A 13,157-nucleotide genomic window follows, 5' to 3' on the forward strand; every position below is an offset into this window, starting at 1 on the left:
TCAAGACAATTTAAAGTCTATTATTCCACAGTGAGAGTTGAAATCATTCAAGACATCTGTTGGCCTTCTCAGGAGTGGATGTACCAGCAAATTCACACCAAGGTCAGCACTTGTAGTTGTGTTATGTTAAAGTTCATGACAGTATGGATTATTTGGAGAAAGTGTCTTCTCTCTAAAAGGAACATGACAGCACAGCTCAGGGTTGAATAAAAACCACACAGAACAAACACTCCAGCTGTCAAGCACGGAGGTGGAGGGGTGATGATTTGGGCTCCTTGCTGTCACTGAATTAAACTCGGTAAGGACCGGATGAATATTTATTATTACCTGATGTCTTTGTCGCTGTGTGTATTAGTGGAGGAAAAAAACAACAACACAAAATCCTGATTTTAATGGCAAAGTATTTATTTAAATCCATAAATATCTCTACAGCTACGAGTAGACTGTTATTAAAGTGTGCAAAAATGTTAGAGCTGAAAAGTGGAAACACACCTGTGCAGGTGTTTTTGATTAATTAAGTTGCATTTCAGAGAGTCTGAATGCTGGCAAAGAAAGCAGACAAACAAAAGCAGGATAATAAAATATATAAATTCTCTGTTTTTTGCGGTCCACGCGCACAAACAATGAATAAGCAATCGTTCCTGTAAAACTCAAAGAGAAGTCAAAATGACATTACAGCAACAAACTGAACACAAAGTGCAGATAATACTGTAAAAACCTGATTATGGCTCAGAGCAGTTCCACCAGTGCAACTTTATCATGACGAAATACACTTATGTCTAACCTGTACTGACCACCTGTACAAAAAGTGCTCAAAAAAGCAAAAAGTTCATGTCATTTGAAACCCTTTACGACACAGCGCAGGTGGAGGACTTGGGCGGCTGCTCCAGGATGGATTCCCGCCGCAGGTCGTTGGGTAAAGTGCCACCCGGACCCCAGACTGTGAGCTCGCCGTAGATGCCGGTCTCGATCATCTCCTCCTGCCAGGGGATGGGGATGTTCCCCGAGGCGAACTCGTCGAAAAAGTCCACGTCCTTGTCGTCCAGCTGCACGCCTTTAACCGTGGAGAAGGCTCCGACGTCGTCGACATCCTTCGCGTAAACTGTTTTGGAGTCCGGCACGAAAGGGGGCGTAAGAATCCCTGTGCAGACACAACACAGAGAGACGTGGGTTCTTATCTCTTCCCTAGGGTGACACACTGTCCTTATTAAAAGCAAAAAACTGTTGCTTTGGCTCTGGCTGAATTTATTTCTGTGGCCCATTTAAAAAGAGAAGATAAGAAGATGAAAAGCCACAGAATAAATGTGGGTTTGGATCATCTCTAATGTTGGGGAGGTCCTGAAGTCTGAGTGAGTGTTTCTACAGCTGGATTTTTATCAGCACTAAAACCGATCACACCAAGCTTTAAATGAAACCAGTCCCGCTCTTTAAACCTCATGCACAGATGTGTGTTAGTGCAACCATGATGAAAGCCGACACTACAAACGGGAGACTTCAGTGGAACTTTGGGTTCCTTGCGTGTTTCTGTCTGACCTGCATTCAGTTTCCTCCAGTTAATCTCACTGAAGAAAGGGTGCGCCCTCAGCTCGTCGCACGAGTCGTTCTTGAAGCCGAGCCTCTTGTCGACCTCTTTGCACAGCAGACCCTCACAGATGGACCGGGCGTTCTCGCTAAACTTCTCCGGATAAGTTACCGGATCATTCAAAATCCGCTTCTTCACCACCTTATTCTCCACCTTTAACATTAAAACCAAAGCAGAAAAAAGAAGGTGAATGAAAACCTGATTGTCACGTTTGTTTAACACTCTAAAATCTGTATAATTGCACAGACAGCAAGATGCATGACAGAAAGAAACGAGAGGTTCTTGAGGAGAAAAGATCAGAAAGATCAAATGGTAAATTTACAAACTGCTTCAAAAAGAAAATGACACGAGATCGCACATAGCACGTCTCAGTGCTTCTACCTTCTCTCCTCGGGTCCTGAAGGGCCCCTTAGCAGCCAGAAACTCGTACAGAGTGACTCCCAGAGTGAAATAATCCACAGAGTAGTCGTATTCCTCACCTTTCAGCAGCTCCGGAGCCATGAAACCTGCAGGTGACAGCGTGTGACAGAGTGTGGATGAAAACGACCAGGATAAAGTATCCTCCATTAGCAGGGAAGACGCTTTTGTATTTCAGGGGATCTATTGATTGAAGATTCAATTTTAGTGCACATTTTGCCATTTCCAGATGTTACACTTTGGCGAACTCCTAGAGATGTTATCCGATCAACTTCATATTTGCTCAGTCTGAACTACAGATCTGGACCATATTGAAATGTGGAGCTTTTGAGTTTCTGTCAAAGGGCGTGGCCATGGCGACATTGCAAAATGTAATCACTCCTCATGAATTTTCATTTTGATCTCATTCACTCATACATTTTCCAGTCTGGACCAAACCACTCAGGTGTGATAAGGCTCCGCCCCTAAACACATTTCATTGCCAGCAACCATAATTTGTCCAGGAAAGCCGCACACAGTGGGTTTTAGTTCACATTGAAAAATGTGAGTTTTTGTCAAAAGGTGTGACCCTGACGGCATAACTTATTTTGATGCTTCGCCATGAAGCACGAAATTGCTATAACTCAAAGAAATTTAGTCTCCTAAACTTCACAGGCATGCTGAGAGTCCCACCCTGAACAGGTTTGAATAGTTAGAGTGGCACCTAGTGGGAGCAAGACATGTAGTTATTGAGACTTTGATGTATTGCTTCTCCCAGGTTTACCCCATCCACCTCAAAAGCGGTCAGAATAAACATCACACTTTGATGATACTTCAGTGTTAAAATTGTGGGTTTACGTTGAATGGCGCACCCTGGTGGCAGGGTGAATCACCGCAAAACAGGAAGTAGGTTTCATGTTTTATGGTCCTTTCCATTGACCATTGTAACAAGGCTCCACAGCGCCAGCTACAATTAAAAAAAAAACAAAAAAAAAAAACTAGCCCTCACACCATTCTTCATTTAGGAGTCTAAAATTTGGCAGCCCGATAAAAGACATCAAGATTTACAAAAAAATCTCTTGGAGCCATATCCTAAACCCAACAGGAAATCAGACATTTTGAATTTAATGTGTAATGTTAGCTAAAATTTTCACAGTTTTCAGGCCTCGTACTTTAGCGAACTCCTCCTCGGGATTTCAGGAGATCAACATGATCTCAGGTTGAAGTTAAAGACCTGGGTGGCATGTAATATCTGCTGTCTCCTCTGCTGCCTATCTACCAATGATGAGGAACAGAAAATTAAAAGAATATTTTTCATCGCCACCTAGTGGACAGAGGAGGTGTTTAGCATGTCTCGATGCACCCAGTGTGAGTGCCCTCGCATTTCTGATTGCAGCTTTAATTTTGCATTGTTTTCATTATATGTTGATCAAAAGTCTCATACAAATAAACTTTCACTGCCTTTCTTGAACAAAAGTACACTTCGCTATTATCATACTGTGTAAAACAAATGATCTCTGAGCGGTTTTACTTTATTTCACATGATAATGTTAATTTGATAACGCTGGAGCTCATGTATGCAAAGAGCTAAACACCTGAGGTAAAATCCTCAACTGTGAAATGTAAATGTAGTAGTCTGTATTTCAGTATATTGCAAGGTAAATTTCACACATTACGTGCAGAAACACTGAGTTTAGTTGGGTTTTTTTTTTCCATTTGAGGATTCTGTGGTGTACCTGGAGTGCCGGCGTAGCCCTTGATTTTAAACTGATCATCAGCCAGCTCCACAGCCAGACCAAGGTCAGAGATACGGACGTTACCTGTGTGAGAGCAAACAGGTTAATGTCAGCGTCACAGATATGATAAGCAACTCATTAACCTGCAGAAGTGTGATAACCCAAAGATATCCTTCTGTTAGCTGTGAAACACATTGTGTGTAATGTAGGTATGAAGTGTGTGTGTCAGTTTTAACTTCAGGAGGCTATTTCAAGTCAAGGTGAAGAGCTGTAATTGCACAAGCAGCTACAACAAGGCTTTTGTAATGGTTTTTAGAAATAGTTCACCATTTTGGAAAACACGTTAGCATAAAGCTAGGTGAGACAGAAGCATAATTCTTACCATTATCGCAACATATAGCGCGCTATCTAAGGCTAAATGCGTCATTAGGGAATCTTAAAAACACAATAAATACTAGAGTCCGAACAATATCTGACTTTCAAGACTGATATCGATCTTGTGTTATTTAAAAATCTGATATCTCAATTTTGATATAAAATTTTCAATTTTATGAAACAAAAATGGATGAGCTTGTTGTCGTTTTTTTTGCAGTCTGCCCTCTAGTGAGCAAACTATGCAACATCAGCAGTCACACAATGGTCGAAGGGTGTTTCTTCCATCTCTTCTTTACTTTTTCAATTTTCATTCAGCAGTCGTTATAAATGCAGATACCAATAAATCGGTAAATAGCTAATACTGGATGATAATATCAGCCCTCCAATAAATCCTTTGTGCAAATTTGAAATGAACTATGTTTTGCAGGATAACCACAGAACGGTGCCACAGGTTGCAAAAACAGGAAAGCTGATGCCCCCTGTAGCTCTCCCCTCTTCGCTCTAAGCCCCTCCCACCAGAGAAGCACAGGCATTATTTGGGCTAAAAAAAATAAGACTTTATGCAGCACACTTGCTGTAGACTGACCTGATCTAATCTGGGAAGGCTGATGATCTTGTAGGGAGTTAGACTTTCTAGAGCCTGGAGGAAGTGCAGGAGTCTAGCTCCTTCTCAAAAACCTCTTGATTTTACAACATGCAGAAATGTAACGATTTTGGATATGTTTAAATTATATATAAAATATATATGCTGACTCGAACATACAAACGGTGTGTAAAGGATGTTCAATCAATTTTGATTAAAAAAAAAAAGCTCTGAAATATGGTTTTAATTTCTTCTCTGGTCATATTTCCTGTTGTGGAATTCTCTCACAGAAATCAGGATCCTTCGAGTCCCATGAGTGCCTCTCTTATTGTCTGTGTCTATAACTGATGGTCACTGCCAGATGTTAAACATAGGATTTTCCTGTGTCCTTGCAAGAAGTGGAAATAGGTTTCACGTGACTGTATTACCAGTCTGAAAATTGTTTAAATGTGATATCTATGATCCTGCAGGTAACCAGCTGCTGACCTCATACTATCGCTTCTTTCATGTTTACATTGTCTCTACGTGGTGGCATGAGCACTGCAGACTAGACAGTTACCTTGGAGTCATCTTGTTCACGAGTGTTTTACCTTGATTATCCAGCAGCACATTCTCTGGTTTGAGGTCTCTGTAGATGATCCTCTTCTGGTGGAGGTGCTCCATGCCCTGGATGATCTGCGCAGCATAGTAGCAGGCTCGTGGCTCTTCAAATCCCGGGTTGTTCTCATCCACATTATAGATATGGTACCTAATGCGATCAGAGAGAGATGTTGTAGGTTCATCCAAGGCAAAAATCCCTATATTGCAATAATAATTCTTAGTTTTGGGGTTGCAAGTTGTTAAATTACCTCTATGAGCCTGAAAAGGTGTAGGACGATGGGTCAAAGAGAAAAGATGATCTAACCTCAGGTCTCCGCCGTTCATGATGGTCATGACCAGACACAGCTCTGTTTTCGTCTGGAAGGCATACGCCAAAGAGACGATGAACCTGCTGTGAACTCGGGCCAGGATCCTTTTCTCCACCATCGCGCCCTGCAGGCAGCAGAGGAGACAGCAGGAGACATGAGAAACTCTGTGAGTAACAATATCTGAACTTGCATTTCCAGCTGCACCAGCTCTCCAACTTTAGCAGCGTCTTCTTGTGTCTGCTTTGATGACTAGAGACAGGAGACTTCAGTCGAGGTCCGCTCCATTTATAAACATGACAGGATTGGCACTTTATGCTATAAGGAGATCAAAATGTACTAATGCCGAGAGGACTAATCATATAAGCCCATGGTGCTCACCTGTAAGCCTCTATCCTAACACTGACTGTTTAGACAGGTAGGCTGGTCAGCTACTGCAGGTAAAAGTCCTGCAGAACCTCATGGAAACTAAATCAAAAAGGTTCCTGTATTTGAACAACTTCATGAACTGCTGGACCTATAATAGAGCAGGTGGCATGACTCCTTACCTCATAGCCTTTTCTCTTCTTCAGCCTCTTCTTGTTGAGCTTTTTGCAGGCATACAGTTTCCCCGTGCCCCTCATCTGACAGGCAAAGACTTCCCCAAAACCCCCTTTCCCCAGTACACGAAAATCCATGAACCAGTCATCTCCCATGGGCTGCATCTCCAGCCACTTCCACTGCAGAAACCTCTTCAGGTACATACTCTCCAGGAAAAACGTGTAGGGCACTTCCTTGAGGAAGTCCATCACACTGTCCATGGTCTCGTTGAAAAGGTCGTCAGAAGCCTGTTGGTGCTTCTCTTTGACCTTCGTGATGCCATTTTCTGGAAGAAAGGGGCAGTAATACTTGGCATCAGGCTCCATATAACGCGATATGATCTTGCACGCTTTGTTGACTCGATCTTCATCTTCAGCATTGTTGTACTCCTCGATATCTTTCCACAGACGGCTGGGGCCTTTGTACTCGTTGTTGGACTCCAGGAACTCCTGGAAGAGACGTTTGCCGATGGGCTGCTCCACACAGACCGTCTGGAAGCCCAGGTCTAAAGTCTCCCGCAGACCCTCGCACACCGTGATGTGAAGCAGCTTCAGGCGGGAGTGGAACTTCTTGTCTCGGTTGGCCGCTGGGTTGGCAGTGCCATCAAAGCTTCCGCGGGCCGAGATGTAGGCAGAGTTGGCCACAACTGTCGTCAAGCCACCGATATCCATGGTGGATAAGAGAAAAGGAGGGAAGGATAAAGAGATGCAACTAAAGTGTTACAGGGAAGAAAAAGCAGATGGGAAAGTCTGCAAATGAGAACCGAAATAAAGAAATCGCAAAATGCAGACAAAAATCACAGAGAAGTAAGTGATGTAAGAGAGGACTTCTTCCTCCGGTGATTCAGAAGCAGAGTGACTCGCACATGTGAGCATCTGCTCACTGCAGAGTGACTTCCCTCCCTGACAGTCTCTGCCTCTCACACATGCACACACACATGCAGATCTACCTGACTCATCGCCTTTCCTCAAAGACACTTATCCACGCTGAATCTCTGTAATGCTCTGCCCCGTGCCCGACCATGTGCTCTGTGCCGGAGGCGGGACGAGAACAAGGTGTGAGGGAACACGATGGAAAGTAGAGGCAGAAAATGAAAGAGGAAAAAGAGACAAATTAGGTAAAAATATGCATGTATGTAGCGGGACAGTAATGACAGCAGTGTAGAGAGAGAGCAAAGTTCTCCATCACTTTATTAGGTACACCTGTTAACTGCACATTAAGAAAGTGAAGAAAAGTGATTTAAGTGACTTTGAATGTGGCATGGTTGTTGGTGCCAGACAGGCTGATCTGAGAATTTTAGAAAGTGCTGATCTGCTGGGATTTTCCCACAGAACCATCTCTAGGGTAAAGAGAAAGGAAAGGAAACAGAGAGAGAAAAAAGAGAAAACTTCCAGTGAGCGGCAGTTTTCTCTGGGGAAAAATGTCTTGTTGATGTCAGAGGTTAGAGGAGAATGGCCAGATTGCTTCGAGCTGATATGAAGGCAACAGTAATTCAAACAATCACTTGTTACAACCAATGTATGGAGAAGAGCATCTCTGAATGCACGAAACATCAAACCTACAACAGCAGAAGACTGCACCTGACGCTGAAAAATGCCAGAGTCTCAATTTCTGAGCAACATTTGGACACTAGATGAAATGAAAATATGCTTTGTATCACCCCCCCATCCCTTTAGGACCTCAGCAGGATCATGTATTATGTCACAAAGCTCAGATCACCTCAAACTGGATTCTTGAACATGACAATGCTTCATAGTAGCTGGAGTAGCTGGTGTCATTAAAATATATGAACTTAGTAGCAGTGAAGCAAGCCGGCGGAGCCTCCACCTGAAACTGAATTTGAAGTTTTTGCAGCCCTGTATTAAAATAACCTACGCTCAACCCAGTAGAGCACCTTTAGGATGTGACAGATGTGCAGCCAACAAATCTGCAGAAACTGTGGTGCTGTCATGTCATCATGGAGCAAAATCCCTGCTGGAGGAACATTTCCAGCATCTTGTTGAATCTCTGCCACAAAAAATGGGCTAGTACCTATAAAGTTTGTGCTTTAGTACATCAGGATTAGTCAAATGTTTCAGAGGCCAAACTGACTCAGGTTTTCATTTCTGTTTGGATTTGCAGTGATTTAAATCAGTCCTGTTATCAGTAGTAGCCAACCTTTTCAAGGTGATCCTGGTGTTTCTCCAGTGAATCAAGGACGTCATTGCTAATGAAGGAAGTTTACCTGCTCCTGTCATGGTACACCTTATCTTGGCCTCATAAATACATAGTGAAAGATAACACACATCACACTGTGGACCGACTGTAAGTGCAGAAAAGAATGAGACTGGACGCAAGACGTTAACACAAAAGCTGAAAGTTCCTCAGAAGATTTGGAGAGGGACGAGAGAGGGAAGAAAGAAATATTACAGCTGTCTTTACTGAGCTGAGAGAAGGAAAGAGAAAAGGTTTGCTGTGAAGCTCCATCATGGCCACTCTGAAGGAAAAGAGGACTTGCGGGCAGCGGTGTGAAGACTTCGGCCGCTTTGTCTGGAACTCGGAAAATGGGACGTTTATGGGAAGAACGCCAGAGAAATGGGGTAACAAGGACACGACTTCACTAACCTCTCCTGCATTAAATAGACTAGAATTTTTAAACCGCTTGCAACAAGTATTTTTCAGATTATTTAAAACATGCTGATAGCACTCATTCAGTCAAGTTACATGTTAAAAATTGTCCTAATAACCTTTAAATCTTTTCTTTTCTTTTTGTCTGTATTTTATTTTGAATTGTTGCTGTGATCTGAGCTTTGTGACATGGTGCGCATGATGAGCACACTGTCCTCATAAAGGATTTGATGTGGTCAGCAAGAATACTCAGGAATGCTGTGGTGTTTAAATGAAGCTCAGTTGGTACTAAGATGCCCAAAGCGTGCCAAGAAAGTATCCCCCATGCTGTTACACCACTACCATCCTGAACTGGATGGAGCCATGTTTTTATGGTGTTAATGCTAAATTCTGACCCTAAAATGTGAATGTAGCTGAAACGAGAGTCATCAGACCAGGAAACATTTTTCCATCTTCTACTGACCAGTTCTTCCCATCCGTTAAGTAGCCTCGGTTTCATGCTCTTAGCTAACAGGAATGGCACCAGATGTGGTCTTCTCCTGCTGTAGCCCATCTGCTACCATTAAGGTTTGGTGTGTTGAGGGCTCTGACCCTAGATTCAAATGTCACAGCAGAAATTGAAACTGTGTGAAGCTGTAACTCAGCTTCCTGTTCTTCGATGACAGGAATGGCACCGAGTGTGATCTTATGTTGTTGTAGGTTTAATTTGCTGTCTTTCAGAGGTACTTTTCTGCAGAACTTGCTTGTAACAAGTAAATATTTGAGTTACTAATTCCTTTCTATCACTTTAAAGCAGTCTGACCTCTGGCATCAACAAGGCACTGTCACTCTCTGGATGTTTTCTGTTTTCGGCCCTTTCTCTGTAAACCCTCTTTAAATCATATAAGTCAGGGCCGATTGGCTCGTTACACATTTACATTAAAGGGCAGTTGAAAGGCTGTACCTAATGAAGTGGCCGGTGAGTGTAGTTGTTTTTCTTTCACATAAAACATAAAAGGCCTCAACAGTATCTGTGTGTGTGTGTTTGCTGAAAGACACGCGTGATCCCAGTCACATGTCATGCACTCCTAGAGCAGCGAGAGATAAGTAATGATAAGTTTTGTGCACCCTTCTCTGCTTGACCTTACAATGAGATTAAATTCAGTTTGCAGCAGCAGAGGACACCTTGACCTCTGCGTTTCCACATTAGGCAGAGCTGCCTTGCTAGTGTGTACAGTAAATATTCTTTCTCTCACTCTGATTTTCCAAGCTTCAGAGTGAGCAACATTGATAACTAAAACACTTATTGATGTACCCATAAAGGTGTGTTAATAAACTCCTTCCTTCACAGTGTACATTAGTCTGTACTATGTGGCCTTCTACGTCATCATGACGGGGCTCTTTTCTTTGGCGATCTGGGTCCTCATGTACACCATCAGTCCCTACAAACCTGACTACCAAGATCGACTAACATCACCAGGTTACATAAATCATGAATACATAAATACATAAATAATCACAAAAGATATCTCAGTGCCTCATAAGCATCTGCTTTCCCACTCAGGGGTGATGGTGTGGCCGGACACATACGGAGAGGAAGACGTTGAAATCTCCTACAACACGTCAGAGAAGGCCAGCTGTATGGAAATGGCCAACATCCTTCACGACTTCCTGAAGCGTTAGTGTTCCCATACACGATTTATTCTGCATTATGTAACTTTTAATGTGCACATATGTCAAAGAAAATTAAAAAAAGACACCTGGCTCTGTTTTCACCTCTCTCTTTTAGCCTACAATGACACCAAGCAGCTGGAGTGCAACAACTACAACTGCACCAAGGGGAAGTACTTCATCCAGAAGACCTTCTCTGCCCCCCACCACACCAAGTGGGCTTGCCCCTTCACGCAGAGCATGCTGGGACCCTGCTCTGGAATTGAGGATCCGACTTTTGGCTACAACAGCACCATGCCTTGTGTCGTCATCAAGATGAACAGGGTGCGTTTGGTTTCACTCTGTCAGGATATTTAAGCTAGAAAAGCAATGACATCATATAATAACCAGAACTAAAAGCAAATGTTGTGTTTTGTCTGCAGATTATTGACTTTTTGCCTTCTAATAACACCGCTCGGCCCCCATATGTGAACTGCACCATACTGGTGAGCTGCATGCAGTTACTTTAAAGTAGTAAAGTAGTAGTATAATATCTGAAAAAAGTAGTGGGTATAGGGTGACTCTATACTGTGGAAAAACACTGGATTCAACACATTTTCCACCTTTCACAGCTCTTTCCATCACACGCTTCCTGTCTGTTAATCTCCTGCCTTTTAAACTCATCAGCCACAGTTTAACAAAGATTCACAAAATGAATCAAGATCTTCTTTCAATAAAATAAAACTCTGTTTCTGTTTGGATGTAGGATGGAGAGGACAGTGTGGCAAAAATAGAGTATTTCCCAGACGGTGGAATCATGGATCCCTCCTACTTCCCATACTATGGAAATCTAGCACAGGTAAGACAGCAGATAATGATCTAATATTCAGGAGGCTTCTTCCATGTACAGTAACCTTCATTTGCTTTTAGCACAAATACATAAAAAGGGTGAAACACCAGCCTGATACACAGAAATAATGAAACTGGTCACTCTGTGCTTTCTTAACCTCATTACTTACTTAATTTGATAACATGAGTTGAACTGAAGAACAAAGATGAAACATATTAGTGGAGCATACAGGATGCAGAGCATGGCTATGTGCTGAAAGGCTGCAGAGACCTGGGTTTAATTCAGCCTGGACCAAATTTCCTGCCCATTCTCAACCATTTTGTCCAATAAAGGCTAAATATATGAAAACACTAGAGGCGTTTTATTTTGCTATGGAGATCACACCCTGGGATTTTCATCTATAATGGCCTGGATGAGCCAAATACAAACAAAACTACAGTTATGGTATTTGGCCCTAAAACACAGCCAGACATTTACTCTGGGTGGAACTACTTTGATCTTCAGTGCTTTGACCAGAACTCGCTCTTTAAACGAATGTTTGTGTCTCCCTTTGTTCACATGCACAGAAGTGCTAAAATTAGAAACATCGTGTCTCATTTGCTTTGATCTCTGGATGTCAGATATGGACACCGAATTCACAATCCTCTTTGTTGAGTGCTTGTTCACTGATGATTGTTGGATTGTTGGAGTTTTTTATTTATACTGTTGCAGGTTCTCTACCATTATTTTATCATAAGAGTCTTGAGATGATTCGGTGCCACATCATAAGCACTTTTTTTTCTGTTCAGGTACCCTCGTTCTTATGTTGCACTTGGGTAAGGAACCAACACTCTGCCTCTTCTTCTTTCTTTCTTTCTTTTACAGCCTACTTATGTCAACCCACTGGTGGCCGTTCGGTTCAGCCTGGTCGGAGAGAAGGAAGCCAAGATCCAGTGCAGAGTGGTGTCTGAAAAGATCAGCTACGAAAACATCCACGACCCCTATGAGGGGAAAGTCGTCTTTTACCTCAAAGCAGTGAAATGAACCATGTCAGATAGTCACACAGTACCACTACTCACCTGCTAGTATCATGTATCTGGATCTGTAGGGATACTTATCAAACCGCCTTTAAGCCACTTGTATTCAACTTAAGCAGTCTATAGACCTAAGTTTCCAAGTAATTTATTAATGTTGTTGCAAAATAAATTGTAAGATCTAGAAATCTGAAGGAGCAAAATTCAAGCGTTGTGACCTCCAAATGTGTCCTTAGAAACAGTGGATAAATGTATTTAAGCAACATAATGAAGAGTCTGAATAATAACAAATAAAATGATATGAACAATTATATAGTTTTGACTATGAGAATGAGCAAAATCAGAACGGTCACTTCTGACTAATAAAAATCTGAGTATCAGCTGTAGAGTGTCTGTAACTGGCTGCCGTCTCCTCGAGATAATAGGATGATGACAGTGAGGAGGTTTCTCAGGGATGTGCTGACTGCAGACTTTGTAAGTTATCAGCTTACACGGTGCAAGCATGCTGGTGTGCACACATACAGAGACACAGACGGACACGTGTAGGTGTGTCTCACATTATTATTATTGAGGTTTCCTGAGGTCTCGTAAGCCTGCTGTCGTTTTCGTGGAAAGGATTACTGTGTTTGGTGACGAGTGAATGTTTTAATCACGTGGACAGACACACATGAACGCTTCTATAAACATTCATGTGGAACTAAATATTCCACAGTCATCTGTTAGTGGTATTATAACAAAGTGGAGGCAATAGGGAACAACAGCCACAACAAGGTAGGCCACGTAGAACCACAGCAGGTTCGGTGTGGAAGAACTTGACTGGCCTGCACAGAGTCCTGAGCTCAACCCCACACCTGAGCCAGGCCTTCTCATCCAACATCAGTGTCTGACCTCACAAATGGATG

At 42.5% G+C, this 13,157-nt stretch overlaps 2 protein-coding genes across 2 annotated transcripts; one reads left to right on the plus strand and one right to left on the minus strand.

Annotated features, from left to right (window-relative positions):
* Positions 1-390: 390 nt before the first annotated feature.
* On the minus strand, positions 391-7,099 carry grk1a (G protein-coupled receptor kinase 1 a). The gene is made up of 7 exons (XM_086290044.1): positions 6,126-7,099; positions 5,577-5,704; positions 5,263-5,420; positions 3,715-3,798; positions 1,964-2,088; positions 1,534-1,735; positions 391-1,141 (listed from the first exon to the last, which is right to left on the minus strand). The coding sequence occupies exons 1-7, from the start codon at positions 6,825-6,827 to the stop codon at positions 849-851; spliced, it is 1,692 nt and encodes a 563-aa protein (XP_086146170.1). The 5' UTR covers positions 6,828-7,099; the 3' UTR covers positions 391-848.
* Positions 7,100-8,420: 1,321 nt separating this feature from the next.
* Positions 8,421-12,613, plus strand: LOC147339160 (potassium-transporting ATPase subunit beta-like). The gene is made up of 7 exons (XM_086299076.1): positions 8,421-8,735; positions 10,094-10,222; positions 10,307-10,420; positions 10,532-10,737; positions 10,836-10,898; positions 11,159-11,251; positions 12,107-12,613. The coding sequence occupies exons 1-7, from the start codon at positions 8,624-8,626 to the stop codon at positions 12,263-12,265; spliced, it is 876 nt and encodes a 291-aa protein (XP_086155202.1). The 5' UTR covers positions 8,421-8,623; the 3' UTR covers positions 12,266-12,613.
* Positions 12,614-13,157: the final 544 nt, after the last annotated feature.

This window comes from Aulonocara sp. 'chitande type north' Nkhata Bay, linkage group LG1 (assembly GCF_057382095.1).
Source record: "Aulonocara sp. 'chitande type north' Nkhata Bay isolate Kocher_YH1m ecotype deep benthic linkage group LG1, A_spYH_male_GT1.1, whole genome shotgun sequence".
Lineage (NCBI taxonomy): Eukaryota > Metazoa > Chordata > Actinopteri > Cichliformes > Cichlidae > Aulonocara > Aulonocara sp. 'chitande type north' Nkhata Bay.